Source organism: Rhinatrema bivittatum, chromosome 3, assembly GCF_901001135.1.
Source record: "Rhinatrema bivittatum chromosome 3, aRhiBiv1.1, whole genome shotgun sequence".
In the NCBI taxonomy this organism is placed as follows: Eukaryota; Metazoa; Chordata; class Amphibia; order Gymnophiona; family Rhinatrematidae; genus Rhinatrema; species Rhinatrema bivittatum.
The window spans coordinates 260,723,904-260,743,358 of NC_042617.1; the positions used below are offsets into that span (position 1 = coordinate 260,723,904).

At 43.2% G+C, this 19,455-nt stretch overlaps 1 protein-coding gene across 4 annotated transcripts in view; it reads left to right on the top strand.

Moving 5' to 3' along the window:
- RNF146 (ring finger protein 146) overlaps positions 1-19,455 on the top strand; it is a 69,287-nt gene that overhangs the window by 20,614 nt on the left and 29,218 nt on the right. The window contains exon 1 of one of the 4 annotated variants that reach the window (XM_029594529.1): positions 9,693-9,775. The exons of the other annotated variants lie outside the window; for them this stretch is intronic. Within the exon in view, the coding sequence (XP_029450389.1) occupies positions 9,741-9,775 (35 nt within the window). The 5' untranslated portion in view covers positions 9,693-9,740. Of the gene's footprint in view, positions 1-9,692; positions 9,776-19,455 lie in introns of those variants that run through there. 4 annotated transcript variants of the gene reach the window in all.

Below are 19,455 nucleotides of genomic sequence, written 5' to 3' on the forward strand. Positions count from 1 at the left end.
CGACCACGAAAGCTACTAGTTCTACTGTGGGACCTGAAATTGGCCCTAAGGCCTTAACAAGAACTCCATTTGAACCTCTTAATAAAACATTTTAGTGAAGGTAGTCTTTTTGGTAGCAATCTGCTCAACAAGAAGAATTTCGGAACTACAGGACCTTTCATGTAGGGATCCATATCTAGTCTTCTCAAAGGAGAAAGTAACTATCAGACCTGTTCCATCATTTGTAGCAAATATAGTTTCATCTCAACCAAGTAATCTCATTGCTTGAGGTTAGGAAAGCAAATTGTCAGAGAAAAGAAAGAGCTTTGGTTCCTGGATGTCCAGACAGTGCTGTTAAGGTATTTGAGGGTGACAAGTTTAGAAGGTCTGATAGCTTATTTATATTTACAGGGAAGCAAAAAGAAGCAGCAGCTTCGAAAGCATCCATTGCAAAATGGATTAAGGAGGTGATTTTCATAGCCTGTTTGATAAGAGGGAAAGATATCTCATGACAGTTGAGAGTGCCCAGCAACCTGGGCAGAATATGGAGCATTAGCACCTGCCGACATCTGTAAAGCAGCCACATGGGCCTCACTACACAGTTTCACAAAGCATTATGGAGTAAATCTCCAGGAAAGAAGGGCAACAAAGTTTTGTCATGGGAGTCCTGGATGCAGTTCTGGGTATCTCCTGCCCAGGATAAGTATAGTTTAGGTACATCCCTCTGTAATGACTGGTCTGGCAGGATGAAGAGGAAGGTGCAATTATTTCTTACCTGCTAATTTTCTTTCCCTAAGTCCTGACAGAACACTTCCCCCCTCCCCCCCCAACCCCTCCACTTTTGCTCTCCTCCCCCAGCCTCCTCCCTTCCCTTTTCACACTTCCACCCATCCCCCTGGTCCCTCTTCCACCTACTCTGGCCCTCTCCTTTCCCTGTCCCCTCCCATCTCTGGCTCTGACATTTTTAGCAGCTGATGAAGCCTGGAACTGCTCACCAGCCCTTCTGCTGCCTGCAGCAGTTTCTCTATTTGCTGGTGGAGTTGGGAAACTCCACTAGCCAATCTTCTGCCGGTGAGTCTTTTTTTTTTTTTTGCTTTTGCTGGTGGAGCTGGGAAACCCCCATCAGCTGATCGGCTGCCTGCATGGCTGCTCTGCTTTCGCTGGTGGAGCCCAGGAAACACCACCAGCCAGCCTTTTGCTCTTCATTATATACAAAAGAGTTGGTGCCATCTGAAAAAAAGAAAAACTCAATGCGGCACCAACAAAAAGCAGAAAAGGCATCGATGTCAGTGAAATAAATTGACAAATCTGCACTGAAAATCATACACTGCCCAGGGCATCCAAAAGCATCGATTCCAGCCAGAACGCACATCGATGCAGCACCGTATGCAGGCACAGTTGATGCACCAGTTGACTCTTGCACTGACACACCCAATGCATGGGACATTAATGCATGCCTTGATGCACACATCACTGATGCACCCGATGCAAACTGCATTAACTCCTTTGGTGTGCAAGTCGTCAAAGCATTTAAAGAAACCTGCAACTGTGTAAACCATGCACTCATCCTCCATGCATTTAACTCGTGACTCATCTATTCTATCCTTAGATGATGCACCACCCATTCTAGGCCATTCATTGCCGGAGGTCATCGCAGAATCATTCATCACCATGCAGCGCCCGATCGTTGAAAATGATCATATTATCTCTCCTACCTTTGCCTGGTTTTTCTACAAGACCAAGAGAAAAAGAACATCATCTTCCACTGCTTACGGTTTACCCAGGGGAGCAGTATGCCCACAAAATATTAAAAGCAGCACTGCCAACACAACTATACCACTTACTATGCTTCATTAGTGGAAGCTTTGCTAAAGCTGCCACCCCTCATCATTAATCTCACTACCAATGGCATGGCTTGATCCCAGAGACTTCAGTTGCAATCCCCGGACTCCCGCTGTTCTATTAGTCAACTCCTGTCTAATCCATCTTCAATCACAGAAGACCCTATTCTGGTCTCAGAGGAAGATGGTCTGCCTCTTACTCTGGCTCAAAGGTCTCAACAGGCCATGGACCAGGTCACTGGTATCATCAGACTTCTGTGCATCTTTCATCCTTCAGATGAATCCACTTTCCTGCTGGCTTATCTGATTTCTTCCTGCCTCACCAGAAAGATTCAGGCCAGGAGCTCCACCACTCACTGCCACCTCATCAGACCACAAAAAAATCGACTTCTGCGGAACTCTGTCATCTTGTTCCCTGGCAGCTCCACGGACATCACATTTGATCTGCTCTGACACTTGCTGAACCTCACAGGCCAAAAATGAAAATGGATAACCCAGGACTGCTGGGTGCTGCAAATCATCCATTGGGGCTACCATCTACACTTCAAGATGCAACCCAGTAATCCCTCATACAGCAGTCCCTCCTCCTGATCCCTCACAGTTGTCGCAATTACAGCAAGAAGTGACCCATCTCCTTTCGCAGAATGCAGTTTAGGAAATAACCCTTGCCCTACAAAATCAAGGATCCCATTCCCCATACTGTTTGATTCCAAAGAAAACGGGGGGAGTTTGCTCTATTCCAGACCTTTGAAGTCTCAACTGCCATTTCCACAGAGAGTGCAAGATGACATCTCTGGCAATGGTCCTCTCTCTCTTACAATGAAACGATTGGATATGCATATGCTCACATTCTTATTCACCCTTCATACTGGTGTTTACCTCTGTTTCAAGGTTGGGGCCCACCATTGCCACTACAAAGTCCTTCCATTTGGACTCTCTTCAACTCCGTGAGTCTTCATGAATTATATTGCGGTAGTGGTGGCTTACCTACAACTCCGGGGCATCCAGGTTTTTCCATACCTGAATGACTGACTGCTGGTAGCCCCTACCAAGGACATACTCCTTTCCCATCTGTCTTTCTATCCAGATGCTATAGTCCTTGGGATTCATACTAAATGTACAGAAATCTATACTACAGACTTCCATTCATTAGTGCAGTTATAGACATGATACAACAGGCTTTTTTGCCTCTGGAATTAGCCCAGACTCTCTTCAGAGTGGCGATGACTTTACTAAAAATGCATGTTTCCACAGCCTGAAAGGGGCTGGTCCTTCTGGGCCACTTGGCTACAGCCATTTATGTAGTTCCTTTAATCTGTCTGCATACGAGACATCTCCAGTGGGGTCTCAGATCTCAGTAGAACCAGTTTCCGCAATCCCAATTATCAAAAGTCTCCCTCACTCCTCTAATGAAAAAGTTAATATGTCAGTGACTCCACTTGTCCAGAATACAAGAAGGCTCTTAGCTCCATTCGATTCCAGATTAGATAGTCCTGATTACAGACTTGTCAGGGCTGAGTTGGGGGACACATGCTGGACTCTTCAAGACACAAGGTCTTTGGATAAGACAGCCATCATCAAATCTACTGGCGCTCAGAGTGATATGCCACACATTGCAGGCTTTTCGTCATATTCTCAGAGGAAAAAGCATGATGGTTCAAACAGATAGTCAAGTAGCCATGTTCTATGTCAAGGAGGGAGGAATGGGATCATGGACCCTCTGCCAATAATCTCTATGCATATGGCAATGGTGATTCACAATCGTGCAACCTTTTAAGCGTCTTACCGGGTATCCACAACATGTTAGCGGGTAGACTGATCAGAATTTTCATCCTGCACGAATGGCTATTACACAAGGACATGGATGACCATTTCTTCCAAACATGGGGACAGCCATGTATCAACCGATTTTGCAACAGAGCACAAATGAAAATTAAACCATTTCTGCTCTGTCTAACCGAGTCCCCTATGAGAGGCCCAAGATGCATTTCTGATACCTTGGATCACAGACCTCATACATGCTTTTCCACTTACATCTCAGACGATCCAAAAGCTACTGAGAGAACATGCTATGATGATTCTCGTAGCACTGTTCTGACTGAGACCACCATGGTATGCATTTCTCGTTCATCTATCCTCAAGACTACCAGTTCCCCGAGGGTCCAATCCCTTTCTGCTTTTCCAAGAAGGTGAGCTCTTGCACCCTGTGCTGTCTTTCCTATACTTGATGGCATGGATGTTGAATGCACAGTCATAGAGAAATGGGCTTTCTCTGAACCCATTCAACAGTGGTCTTCTCCAGAACACTTTCCATGAGATGCAGCTACTCCTTCAAATGGAAGCACTACACCTCATGGTGGTGTTCTCATCACATAGACCGATTCAGTTGTGGTCCTAGACTTTTATTATCCTATCTTTATACCCTAGTACAATCTGATCTTGCATTAGTATCAGTCTGTGTCCATCTCAATGCTCTCGCTGCTTACCACACATCGAACAATGAAAAAACAATTTCCCTGCATCCTCTCATATCTAGATTCATGAAGGATTTGCTTTGTATGCATTCTGCCAAGAAGAAGCTTCCCTTTGAACCAGAAGATTATGGCTCCTCTGAAAACTAGCTTGGAGAGACTAATTCATCCAATGCTGTCCCTCACAGATAATATCTAATTCATCCTGCTATCTAAGGAAAACACCATTTATGATGAGCAAACTTACTCTTTATTTAAGTTAATTTTTGTATTGTTTTTTTTTTTTAAAGATGTTTTTACTGGAAACCACCTTGAATCTCTGACCAGGCAGTCAAAAATCTCTTAAATAAAAGGTGGGAAAATACTGGTGTATAGTACATAGTGGTACAACAATTGTCATGGTCTCATGTCTTTGTGAATGCATGTATTTTTTTTTGCACATCAATTTTCCAAGGCTATCTGAGCAGCTTTTGTTTTCCCAGGTCCCTTTTCTGCTTCTGATTGGTTACTAAAGTTGTACTTGGTTACAAGCTGTTGGAAGTTTGGCCAGTGGTCTGGTGTTCACGTGGTCCATGTATCGGATAATTCTTTTTCCCCTTGACAGCGCCTTTTTTTGATTGATTCTGCAAGCTAAAGAGCACCATAGGACTCAAGTTATAGTCCATCAGGAATGTGGAGTGCTAGTGAGCGGGAGGTCTAGATTCAGTTACCAGACCCAGCTCTTGCGACTTGGGGATGCTGGGGCAGGAACACTGTGGAGGCAGCATTCATAATCCTTAGAAGGAAGGGAATCCTGGCTATTGCAGCTGGCTGTAAAGTCACATGCATCAGACTCTTGAAGTAGCTCAGTCTTCTTAACTGGGGACTATTGCTGTAATGTCCAGATTTAGGGGGTGGCGAGTGAGGGAGGGTGAGAGATCCCAGTAGCTGTAAGTTAAAGCTCCTAGCACCTGAAGCCCAGCAGTAATGAAGCTGTTGTACTGTACAGTAAATAAAAACAGGACATTAAGTAGTAGTAGTAAAACCTAACTTTGGTGAGTTGTTGCATCTCTTCCTGCTTTCTCTGGCTTTCATCTTCTCAGCTATTTAAATATTGTGGCATATAAGTAAGGCAACCAGAAACACTACTACTTTCATTACAAGATGGTTCCACAGAATGTTATAGATCACATTCTGATTCGTAGGTAAATGATCAGCACTCAACATCCACTGTATGATAGGCACTGATGTCGCAAGTTAATAGAGGAGGGCAAAAGGAAAATGGGTCTATGTGTTCACCATTGAACACTTTCAATGCAGAAACTATTTTGGACAGTATTGCAGATATTTTTAAGGCAAGCACACTTAAGAATATCTTCCTAGCATTTTTTGGTCAGCATGTCAAAATGCAAAAGAGGGCTAATCACTAGTTAGTGTCTGTTATCAACATTTTTATTAGTCTCTTATCAGTGTCAACAGAGTGGCCTAAGATTGTGCAGACCTGGAAAGTTAATTAACCGCTCACTCTTAATATGATGATTTTGGAGCAGAACTGAGATGTTGAGGAGGAAGCTGCTTCATTGCCTGTTCTGGATAAGTTTCTTGGATAAGCAGAGAAATAGCCTTTCAGGCTGTCAGTCTAGCATAGTTCAGAAGCATTGCATCTAATAGGAAATGGGGATCGTGCTGGCTAAGAAGGACCTAGAATAGGATCTTAGTGAAGATGGCTTCCTGAACAGATGTGGCTGTAAGAGGCTCAGCATTATTTCCTATTTTTTATTCCCAATATGCCACATACTAAACGGAAAGCCTGGGTCCGATGTGGAGAAACCTCATCCACACCAGTGGAAACATCTCAACCCCAGATTGGCAGCTTCTTTGCAACATTTCCCCCACCAACGCCGGAAGACTGGGTCGCAGAGGTGGCAGCTGAGGAGCGAGGGCTTTCATCTCAGACTGAAATATCACTAAGCCCCGGATCACAGAGGAGGCAGACACCACCGGGCCATGGTGTGAGTTTGAGGCAGCTGGATGTCGCCAAACCCTCGGGAGGTCACCGAGGGGAGATAGAGATGGCAGGGCAAATGGAAGCACCTTCTGGACTTACCATTCTGGAGAAAGTGAACACAGATCCCAGTGGAGGTAATGGAAGAAGGGGACTGCGTTGCGCTGTAATGCTTGGTGCGCCGGGAACGGGAAATGGCGTCAGCGAAGCAGCAAGTGGGGGAAGGGAAGTTGATGACCAAAAAGTTTGCAAACAAGTTTATCTGCCGCCTAAAGAATAAATAACTTTTATCTTTGATTTGGTTAGCAATTCAGTCTCTGGAGAAGGCTATTAAGGGGTTAACGAGTTAGGTGTGAGATGTTAAGAATCAAGTGAATTTCAATGCAAATGAACTGGTTCTTCAAAAAGCTAAATTGGAAAAAACTGAAAACCAGCTTTCTGCAATGGAAAAAATTCAGTTAAATCTAGTTCAGAGTGAAAGTGAAACAACAAAGAGACTGGAAAAGATTGAAAATAGCCTGAGGGCACACAATTTAAGATTTATAAACTTTCCAATATTTCAAAACATATTGCCTGTGGATATATTCAAATTATACGTGTCTCAGGTTTTGAAGATACCCGAAGAAATCAAGCCTGTCATTACCAAGGTGTACTATTTGCACCCCAGTGCAGCAGGTCAAGAAAACATGGAAGATCACAAGCAGATTATGATAAATTGCAGGAAGACCTTGTGAGACTGGAAAATTGGGCATCCAAATGGCAGATGAAATTTAATGTGGATAAGTGCAAGGTGATGCATATAGGGAAAAATAACCCATGCTATAATTACACAATGTTGGGTTCCATATTAGGTGCTACAACCCAAGAAAGAGATCTAGGTGTCATAGTGGATAACACATTGAAATAGACGGTTCAGTGTGCTGCGGCAGTCAAAAAAGCAAACAGAATGTTGGGAATTATTAGGAAGGGAATGGTGAATAAAACAGAAAATGTCATAATGCCTCTGTATCGCTCCATGGTGAGACCGCACCTTGAATACTGTGTACAATTCTGGTCGCCGCATCTCAAAAAAGATATAATTGCGATGGAGAAGGTACAGAGAAGGGCTACCAAAATGATAAGGGGAATGGAACAGCTCCCCTATGAGGAAAGACAAAAGAGGTTAGGACTTTTCAGCTTGGAGAAGAGACGGCTGAGGGGGGATATGATAGAGATTTTTAAAATTATGAGAGGTCTAGAACGGTAGATGTGAATCGGTTATTTACTCTTTCGGATAATAGAAAGACTAGGGGGCACTCCATGAAGTTAGCATGGGGCACATTTAAAACTAATCGGAGAAAGTTCTTTTTTACTCAACGCACAATTAAACTCTGGAATTTGTTGCCAGAGGATGTAGTTAGTGCAATTAGTATAGCTGTGTTTAAAAAAGGATTGGATAAGTTCTTGGAGGAGAAGTCCATTACCTGCTATTAAGTTCACTTAGAGAATAGCCACTGCCATTAGCAATGGTAACATGGAATAGACTTAGTTTTGGGGTACTTGCCAGGTTCTTATGGCCTGGATTGGCCACTGTTGGAGACCGGATGCTGGGCTTGATGGACCCTTGGTCTGACCCAGTATGGCATTTTCTTATGTTCTTACCAGATCTAACTACTTTATTGGAGTCCTCCCAAGAAATGGTAGTCTCATCGGAGACGGCTATTAGTCTCGTTTGCCTTCTTAATGGATAAGAACAATGTCTTTAAGCAATATTTCCGTAATAATCAAACTTTATTTTTTGGCCAGAAGATACGTTGTTATCCCGATATAGTTAAACAAACACAATTGAGAAGAAAATCATTTCTAGTCATGAGGGAAGAAGCTCTTCAAAAAGGAGCATTTTCAAATTACAGTTTCCTTGTAAATGCTGTATTTCTTTTGGGGAGCAGAGAGATATGTCCTTTGAACCATTACAATTAAGATCATTTTTGGATACTCACTCCAACCCTAGTTAAACTTGTTGCTCTGGTATGTATGTAGAAATTTTTGATGGGGTTTGGCCACTGTTGGAAACAGGATGCTGAGCTTGATGGACCCTTGGTCTGACCCAGTATGGCATGTTCTTATGTATTTGAAGATGATGCAATACTTACTTATCCGATTTTAAGGTCAAAGCCTTAACATAGGCTTTTACCCAGAACATGTGCAATTTTGAAGACTGCATTACACTTTAAAGAAAGAGCTCTCAACTTTATTAGTGCTTTTGAATATAAAACTGATCAGAAGATCTTGTAATGTATATAAAGGTAAGCCATAACTAAGGTATAAGTATTCAAAGTAATAAAGTTCAGAGAGGAATAAGCACAGAAATTATTTCTGCACACATCCTGGGTTGAACTAAAAGTTTTGGTACCAGGGAAATGCACAGATGGCATTATGTGGATTTTTGGCATATTAATACAATTATTAACTGAAATCCTTTACAAAATGGTACGGTGCCACTGAGCAGTGTGTGATTGTTCCAGTAGCAGCATGGACTTCTTCCTGTTAGGGAGTAGTTTGAACAGGGTTGTATGTGATGTTGGTAGAATCTCTAAAACCCCTTAGTATCCTGGCAAGAAAGCTCACTGATTATATGGCCTAGGATGAAGAGGGAGCTGAGAGGGCTGGTAGTGTCACTAATGGTTCTGTTCAATCATTCTTTGGTGACAGAAGCAGATACAGAGAACTGGAGTTGGACCGATGTAATTCTTCTTCCTAAAACTGGGAGCAAGAAAGTGGCTGGCAGTTAATAGGGAAAAGAATGGCATCGCTACTAAAAGAAAGGACTGTGGAATATTTTGAGTCCGGTGGATTATAGGATCGGAGGCAGATTCAGCAGGTGACTCTGTCAAATTTGGTTACTTTATTGGTTGATCAGGAAGAACTGGCCCTTTATAGGAGACTCAGAAACAAGCAGGGCAACTTAGAGATGTCTTAAGGAGGGAAACAAAATTAGAAACTGGTTCAGTGGCAGGGTGATGGTAAATGGCGCTCATGTCAAGGAATGTACCTGTGAACCGCCAAAGGGTTCAGCCCAGTGTTTTCATCAATGATATTGCAACAGAGAGGCTAAACTAAACTAGATGGTATAGCACTATGCTGTTGCCACTCTGAGTTGTTTATGGCCTTGACGTTTTGTGGGGTTGGGGCGAAGGCAGAGGAGGAATCAAAAATGTTCAGTGCAAAATAAAAGCCTGCCTCCTGCCCCCATCTGCAGTCTCGCTGCCACCTGTAAAAGTAGATGTTGATCCTGCTGGTGGGACACCAGGAAAGCTTCAGTTAGTTAGCAACAGTTGCTTAGCACTGCAGCCATTTCCTGGATTTAAGCTGTCAAACAAAAACAGTCCAGTTTTCCAAGTCAGAAAGCAACACCAACTTTTGGTTTCATTTTGTATTAGAGGCAGTAACTGTAAAACAGCAACAAGCAGAGAAACCTCCTGGATCATGTCAAGACGGCAAAAAAAGCATTTCCAGGCTCGGTAAACTACCTATAAACTTTGAAAATATTAAAATTAACCATGTTAAAGTGAAATCAGAGATTTGCAGCATAGATTAGATATAGATGAGGTTTGAGTGCTATAACTTAGGAACCACTTTTCCTAGCCTGTGTGTAGACAGCAAATTTACTTTTAGATATAAAAGTTATTAAATCTTATAGCAAGGTAGTTTATAAGTTGAATAATGCACTCAGGGATGTGTACTTAGTATTTAATAGCGTCTCACATGCTAAAAATACTTGTTAGTCATGCAGTGCAGCCTTTTAATTCATATTTTGTTTTCTTACCCTTATTGCACTACTTATAGTTCTTTTGTTTGTACAATATCCTAGGCCATGAAAGCAAACTTTTCTAAGAGCATTTCTACTTTTTTCCTTTGTACTGGATACAATTTGAATCTGAACATGGTGCAATACAAAAAAAATCAAAGCAACAGTTTGTCTGCTTTTTCTAGTTATGCATCTGGAAAATGTTCACTTTTTAAATGGAAGTGCAGCCTGTGTTCATTGTAAAGTATTTCAAAAGTGTACAAAATGAATTACTTGGCTTTGATTAAAATGTTTTCTACAAATTCACAGTTTCAGGGCTAGGTAACTCAAGTCCTCTTCCAGTCTACAATATATGGTTGCCATTGAAAATGTGGAAGTGCCTATCTCTGGCAGTCTTAGCAGTTTCAAAGCTGAATCTCAAATGCAGAGTTCAAATTCTCTGGGGTTTGCAGTCATCCAGATGCTGCATCACTTAGTCATTGTTGGATCTGCCCTGAATAGGGCTCCTAGACATTCTTGGCAGAGAATTCTTCCAAAACTCCATATTTCAGCCTGCATCTCTGTGCACCTGTTCCTGTGTAGGTTACTCTCCTAGCGACTGTAGTCAAAATCTGCAGGGTTTTTAATGCAATCTGCAGGTGCTTTTGTTTTTTGTTTTTTTTTTAATTACCCACAACTGCTTTTGAAGGTGGAAGCATGCATTCGTCACCATTTCAATTCTGACTATGAATTTTTCAATTCCTCTTTATCCTTCCAGACCAGTAACCTGTTGGATTGCCCTCCCACCAGCAGATGGAGGCAGAGTGCAAAAGCTTCCATTTCTGATGTCACTAACCATAAAGACTGGCCCAGCAGAAGGGAAGTCAGTCTGTGCCTCCAGCAGAGGGGACGGAGCACAGACGTTGCTGGTCCAGTAGTGTGAGGATTGGCCCTAGTGCAATGGCCTTCCTTAAGGTTGCTTTCCCTAGGAGCTGGGGTGGGGAACCCAGCAGGACAATAGCCTCCATTGGTCTGATCTTCCCTTTCCAGGGCAACCAGCTGTTTTGGTCTCCTGATTTTTCCAACAAAATTGCCTAAACTGTGTGAGTGGGGAGGTGGGGGAGGCAGAGAAGCATCCAGGCCTGAAGCATTGCAGCCTGCCCCAGGTACAGGTGCGGGTCCCTAGCATAGCCGGCTCTTTCTTCCACAGCTGAGATGGTGAGAAGCAGGCCCCGGTAGAAGGAGGTGGGCTGGGCCAATTGAGCAGCACATGTCAGGGAGTGCATCCTTTTTGCCACTTCTGGAACCAGTTTCAGGGCGGAGGGTGGGGCCAGTTTGCAGTGTCGGAGGGTGGGGCAGCCCCAGCCAAACAGCATCAGCGACTAGAGCTCCCAGGGGAGGAGCAGTCTTGAGTTTTCCTCAGACTTCATTTTGGCTATGCACCAAGCCTGTCTCCAGATGAAGGAGAAGCTGAGCAAGGCAGCTTCTCTGGGGAAAAGCCCAAGTCGCTCTCAGGCCGGGAGGATTAAAGTCCCAACGTGGAGGGGTGTGTGTGTGTGTGTGTGTGTGTATGGGGGGGGGGGGGGGGGGTGTTTAGGAGAAAGAGGGTTCTTCCCAAGAAGAGATTTTAGGTGAGGAGGTACCTGAGACTAGGGGCTCAGCTGTATGTTTGTTTAGGTCAAATGAGCTGGCAGCCCTAATTTTCAAAGATCTCACAGGTTCTAAGTTTGAAGTAAGAAATACCCAAAGTTAGAATGAAGGGAAATCCCATCTTGACAGGGATAAAGATACCATGCAAGGCGTTTTCCATCCATTCAACAATCCAGGACATGCTGACAGCTTAGAATCCATAGAACTATGCAGAGGCTGTACCTAATAGAATAGCAGGATAAGGATAGGCTTCTAAATCTGCCTAGACTGGGATGTAGCTATTGCAGCAGTAGCAAATAAATCTACGAAACCAGAGCAGTCCTGAAAGACCCTCAGGACAGGAAAGTGGAGACATTACTGAAAGGTTTTGAGTTGTCATCCTTGGCCCTCAAAGTGGCTCTTTTGTGGAGGCTATGTAGCCAGGGCCCTTCTAATCTGGTCTCAGCAAGAGAGCCAGGATCCTGAGGAAGCAGACCCCTCGGGGGTTAGGGTAGATGTGACCCTGGTGGATTTGGCAGCAGCCTTTGTGGGAGATACAATGTATGATCTCATAAGAGTTGTAGCTAAATTAGCAGCAACAGAGGTCATGGCAAGACAACTATTATGGCTGAAAAATTGGGGCTAGGGAAGCTACACTTTAAAGGAAGATTACTGTTTGGTGAGGACCTAGAAAAGATGATCAAAGACTTGGGAGGAATGAGGCCCCAGAGGTTATCGGAAGAGAAGCCCAGAGGCTTCGCAAGGGAGGGTAGTTGGGGACGGTAGAGGCCAGATCTCCTGTCCAGTTAGGATCCTGCATAGATCTCAATACTTTTGGGGCAACTGACGATTTCCAAAGGAAGGGAACATCAGAGTCCCCCTTAACGACAAAAGTGCACAAGGTCGGGGAGCAGGCCCTCCTCCATGATTCCCCAGATAGGGGGCAGATTACAGACCTTTTAATAGGAGTGGGGCAAGATAACAGAGGTCCTGGATATAATCAGAGGGTATCACCCAGAGTTCAAATTCCCCTTAAGACTCCTTCATTTCCTCCCCATGCAAGGCAAGCAGGAGAGGCTGTCAGGCAGACATTGGAAAGGTTAGTCCAGTTCCAGGCCATTATCCCGTTACCGCTGAGTCAGGAAGGCACGGAGGTATATTCCATTTATTTTCTAATACCCAAAAAGGAAGGGAGCTTTCAGCCTGTGCAGGACTTAAAGCAGGTAAACAAGGCCTTGGTAGTTCCCCATTTCCGCATGGAGTCACTAGCAACAGTAAAGGCAGCAGATGATACAAAATGATTCTGAGTAGTTAAATCTCAAGTGGATTGTAATACATTACAGGAGGACTTTGTGAGACTGGAAGATTGGGCATCCAAATGGCAGATGAAATGTAATGTGGACAAGTGCAAGGTGTTGCATATAGGAGAAAAATAACCCTTGCTGTAGTTACATGATGTTAGGTTCCATACTGGGAGCTACTACCCAGGAAAAAAAATCTAGGCATCATAGTGGATATTACTGTTGCAGCAGTCAAGAAAGCAAACAATGTTAGGAATTAGTAGGAAGGGAATGGTTAATAAAACAGAAAATGTCATAATGCCTCTGTATCGCTTCATGGTGAGACCACACCTTGAATACTGTATACAATTCTGGTCACCGCATCTCAAAAAAAGATATAGTTGCGATAGAGAAGGTACAGAGAAGGGCAACCAACATGATAAAGGGGATGAGGAAAGGCTGAAGAGGTTAGGGCTGTTCAGCTTGGAGAAGAGACGGCTGAGGGGGGTTATGATAGAGGTCTTGAACGAGTAGATGTGAATCGGTTATTTACACTTTCGGATAATAGAAGAACTAGGGGGCACGCCATAAAGTTAGCAAGTAGCACATTTAAGACTAATCAGAGAAAATTATTTTTCACTCAAGCTCTGGAATTTGTTGCCAGAGAATGTGGTTAGTGCAGTGTAGCTGGGTTCAAAAAAGGTTTGGGTAAGTTCTTGGAAGAGAAGTCCATTAACTGCTATTAATCAAGTTGACTTAGGGAATGGCCTCTGCTATTACTGGCATCAGTAGCATGGGATCTTCTTGGTGTAATTGCCAGGTTCTTGTGGCCTGGTTTGGCCTCTGTTGGAAACAGGATGCTGGGTTTTGTGGACCCTTGGTCTGACCCAGCATGGCAATTTCTTATGTTAAGAACAGGAATTCCTGGCAGCCTTAGATTTGTCAGAAGCATACTTTCACATTCCCATCAGAAAGGATTTCCAGGGGGTAAAATTGCACCTTTACCTGGACTGGTTAATAAGAACTGACTTTCTAGAGGAAGGACAGCAGGCCACATAGAGAACATTTCAGGTCCTGGAGAAATTAGGCTGGATTGTAAACAAGGCAAAGAGTCAGTTCAGACACTGGTGTACTTGGGGTGCTTTTTGACACCAAATTAGGGAGAGTGTGTGTGTGTGTGTGTGTGTGTAACAGACAGAAGGATAGGGAAGATGAAGGAACGAGTACAAACCCTGTCGCAAATCCCACTTCCATATGTATGGAGGTACTTACAGGTTCTGGGCTCCATGGCAATGATGATAAGGGTAGTGCCTTGGGTAAGAGCTCGTATGCGCCCTCTTCAGGCACACCTTTTACACAACTGGTCGCCATAAAGTCATCAGTAAGACAAGAAACTTCAGTTAACACCCCAAAGCAGGCAGCTGCTGTGGTGGCTAGACTTGAGCAATCTTTCCAGAGGAGCCCCTCTGAAACCACCACAGTGGACAATAGTGACCACAGATGCCAGTCATCTGGGATGGGGAGCACACTATCGGGGCCAAGCAGCTCAGGGTACCTGGGCCACGCCAAGTGACTTAAGCTCCACAAATGTATTAGAGTTTAGAGCAATCCAGGGTAGTCCTGGGGCACCTTCATTCTCAGTTAAAGAACAAAGCGGTTCAGGTCCGCTCAGATAACACCATGACAGTGGTTTATGTGAACAAGCAAGGGGGCAAAAGGAGTGCAGCCCTAACAAGAGGCAGACCCTCATTATGAAGATGGCAGAGATGCATTTATTGGAGCGGTTTGCAGTGCACATAGGAGTGGATAACATGGCAAGCGGAAATTGCAAATTTATTACCTCCATATGCTTTTCCCTTACAAATGAAATTGGGAATGCATATGTGCTATTGAGTGAAAGGATCTAGATGCTTTATTTACCCATCCAAGCTTCACTTCAAGATGGATTCCCATTTGCTTTATTGGAGATTCTGAGAATCTTTATCCATTGCGTACAGTGGTAGCTCCACGCCTTTGTTACCAGGGATGCATGTTCTTCCCTGTACCTGAATGATTTGCTAATCACAGCAAATATGCAAAGTGACCCATATTTTTCTATAAAATTTGGACTTTCTTGTCAATTTCCGAAAGTTAGCTCTGCTACCGGCTGGACTACTGAAATTGTCAACCATGGATAAACTCGCTGCAGGAGGGAGTTTGACATCAAATTGACCATACGCGTTGATATTGCTGACTCACAAAATTCTGACCTCTCAGAGCACAACAGCCAGAGGATTCTTATTACATCAGGACACGTAGGGACCATGTGGTCCTACTGACTCACCTTTATCTCCGTTATCTACACGAGGATCTATGCTCTTAATGGGATCAGCTTGCCCAATGATTATCCACCACAATCCAGGTTTCCATGGCAAGCGTTTTTTCTAGTAAAAATCCCTCATTTCAGGATGGGATGCTGCCTCACACTCCTCCTCACTAGCGATAGACAACACCTTGATAGTGGGGAGGCGCTCACATGGGATCATTTCAATCCCAGGGTGCTGGGTGTTGCAAATACAGCTACTAAGAGATTAATCTGCTGAATTCAAGATGATCACATACATTCATTCAATGTTCATGCATCATCTTAGAGAGAATTCAAAATACATTCCAAATTGCTCTGTTTTATGTCAAGAAACAGGGAGGTCCAGAGTTATAGCCTCTCTGCAAGGAAGCGTTCAAGATGGAGGAGTGTGCAATCAGATGTTCACCTCTCCTACAGACCTATCTTCTGGGAATATCCAGCAAGCTGGTGGATCATTTCAGCAGAGTGTTCTGACCACACAAGTGGTCTTTTCAACAATCATCAACCAATGAACTATTTATTTCAGGGGTTTGGATGCTGTTTGCATTGAGAGAAAACTGGAAACTAAATCGCTTTACTCTTGTTTCTACCCAGCAATCTCAGACTGATTTAGGGCGTTTTCCTTTTCCATGGGGGGTGGGGGTGGGATAAGTCTCATCAACCTTTTTCCCACCACTTCTGATGATTGTCAGGTCAGTGCAACTGCAGCTGCATGACCGTACTTCCTTACTACTTATAACTTCAGTGTGACTTGAACAGCTGTAGTGGCATATCTCGTACAACTTTCCAGCTTTCCCCTATATACCTGGGGACGTGCCCTATGTTAACTCTAAACAATAGAATGCTCCAACATCCAGTTTTTTTCCTTGCCTCAATTTGAGGGTTGGATGTTAAACACTCAGTACTTGCTCATCTCTCCTTGCCTAGAGTGATCGATAACATTTTGATTCCATCTGGAAAGCGACCCAACAGAGAGGGTTATCACTTCTCTTTTGGATGTTCCAAATGGAATCAACAGAAACCTTCAGTCTATTTTCTTGTGCACCCAAGGACTTGCTAATATATTTACTTCCCCTCTCTGACTTGGGCCTACCAGACTAATGATTAAATTATACTCACTGTCTTAGTGCCATCCATGTTCCAGAACACACATAATCCCTCTCTTTACTCATCCACTGATATCTGGGTTTGTGGTCAGCTTATATCACTTTTACCCTCTGAACAACTATCTCCCCTGTCAGGTAACTTGATGTCCATTTGTTGAACCTATGGGGCCCCTTTCAGTTCACTGTGAAGGGTTTTCTTGAGTTTTGCCAGGGGAATTGGTGCTTCTCAGTGGTTACGTCACCTCCAAGAATCTGCAATTTTCAAGCTAATATCAGCAAGGGCATACCACTCTTTCTGTGACCAGGTGGTCCTTCTCGCTCAACCAAAACTTTTCAGTCATAAATTCTCGACTACACATATCAATCAATTCATAGAGTTGTCTGCCCTTTCTTCTGAGATCTCATGTTTGAGGAAGAGTCCTTCAAACCTTAGATTATACTAATGTCTTCATCCAGTATAAGAAAAGACCTCATTGACATCACAAGGCTTCTCATCTATTGGTTACATGCAACAGTCCAGATGTATTCTACACATGTAAGAAAGGTGGAAGAAAGGCAAAACAATTACCGGCATGGTTAAAAGGTGAGGTGAAAGAAGCTATTTTAGCCAAAAGATCTTCATTCAAAAATTGAAAGAAGGATCCAACAGAAGAAAATAGGATAATGCATAAGCGTTGGCAAGTTAAATGTAAGACATTGGTAAGACAGGCTAAGAGAGAATTTGAAAAGAAGTTGGCCGTAGAGGCAAAAACTCACAGTAAAAACTTTTAAAAATATATCCGAAGCAGAAAGCCTGTGAAGGAGTCAGTTGGACCGTTAGATGATCGAGGGGTTAAAGGGGCACTTAGAGAAGATAAGGCTATCACGGAAAGATTAAACGATTTCTTTGTTTCGGTGTTTACTGAAGAAGATGTTGGGGAGATACTTGTACCGGAGAAGGTTTTCATGGGTAATGATTCAGATGGACTGAACCAAATCACGGTGAACCTGGAAGATGTGGTAGGCCTGATTGACAAACTGAAGAGTCGTAAATTACCTGGACTGGACAATATACACCCCAGGGTTCTGAAGGAACTAAAAAATGAAATTTCAGACCTATTAGTAAAAATGTATAACCTATCATTAAAATTATCCATTGAACCTGAAGACTGGAGGGTGGCTAATATAATGCCAATATTTAAAAAGGGCTCCAGGGGCGATCCAGGAAACTATAGACCAGTTAGCCTGACTTCAGTGCCAGGAAAAATAGTGGAAAATGTTCTAAATCAAAATCACAGAACATATAGAAAGACATGGTTTAATGGAACAAAATCAGCATGGCTTTACCCAAGGTAAGTCTTGCCTTACAAATCTGCTTCACTTTTTTGAAGGAGTTAATAAACATGTAGATAAAGGTGAACCGGTAGACGTAGTGTATTTGGATTTTCAGAAGGCGTTTTGCAAAGTTCCTCATGAGTCTTCTATGAAAAGTAAAAAGTCATGGGATAGGTGGCGATGTCCTTTCGTGGATTGCAAACTGGCTAAAATACAGGAAATAGAGAGTAGGATTAAATGGACAATTTTCTCAGTGGAAGGGAGTGCCTCAGGGATCTGTATTGGGACCCGTACTTTTCAATGTATTTATAAATGATCTGGAAAGAAATGACAAGTGAGATAATCAGATTTGCAGATGATACAAAATTAATCAGAGTAGTTAAATCACAAGCAGATTGTGATAAATTGCAGGAAGACCTTGTGAGACTGGAAAATTGGGCATCCAAATGGCAGATAAAATTTAATGTGGATAAGTGCAAGGTGATGCATATAGGGAAAAATAACCCATGCTGTAGTTACACAATGTTAGGTTCCATATTAGGAGCCACCACCCAAGAAAGAGATCTAGGCATCATAGTGGATAACACATTGAAATCATCGGTTCAGTGTGCTGCAGCAGTCAAAAAAACAAACAAACCAAAAAACAAAAAAAACCAATGTTGGGGAAATATTAGAGAATGGTGAATAAAAAGGAAAATGTCATAATGCCTCTGGCTCCATGGTAAGACCGCACCTTGAATACTGTGTACAGTTCTGGTTGCTGCCTCTCAAAAAAGATATAGTTGTGATGGAGAAGGTACAAAGAAGGGCGACCAAAATGATAAAGGGGATGGAACAGCTCCCCTATGAGGAAAGTCTGAAGAGGTTAGGACTTTTCAGCTTGAAGAAGAGACGGCTGAGGGGGGATATGATAGAGGTGTTTAAAATCATGAGAAGTCTAGAACGGGTAAATGTGAATTAGTTATTTACTCTTTTGGATAATAGAAGGCCTAGGGGGCACTCCATGAAATTGGCATGTTTAAAACTAATCTGAGAGAGTTCTTTTTCACTCAACAACTCTGGAATTTGTTGCCAGGGGATGTGGTTAGTGCAGTTAGTGCAGCTGGGTTTAAAAAAGAATTGGATAAGCTCTTGAAGGAGAAGTCCATTGCCTGCTATTATTTAAGTGACTTAGAAAATAGCCACTGCTATTACTAGCAACAGTAACATGGAATAGACTTAGTTTTTGTGAACTTGCCAGGTTCTTATGGCCTGGATTGGCCACTGTTGGAGACAGGCTGCTGGGCTTGATGGACCCTTGGTCTGACCCAGTATGGCATGTTCTTGACATCAAAGTTGTTTGTCATATGTTGCCCACTGGCTTAGCAAAATGGGTTTAGCTCTGCTCCCTCTTAGCTAGACTGCAAATAACAGCTTTGGTCCAATCTCATCAGCTCAGAGCTCTAACTTCTGTAGTGACTCATCTTAGGGTGGTAACCCTTTGAGTATGTTTGCAAAGATGCACCTTGATCATCAGTTCACACCTTTTATATTTGATTACTGCGAGACCTGTTCTTGCAATAGTCTTCTCTCCACGAAAGAGTCCGGGTTGCTTCCTATGTAAAGACACTGCTGCAACCCTCAGCTTGGGACTCCCCACAGGTCGTGTAATTCAGCCCTGCTTATCGATAGGAAAAAGCTAGTTTGCTTACTATAAACTATTTTCCATAGGTAGCAGGATGAAGTAGACATGAGATGCCAT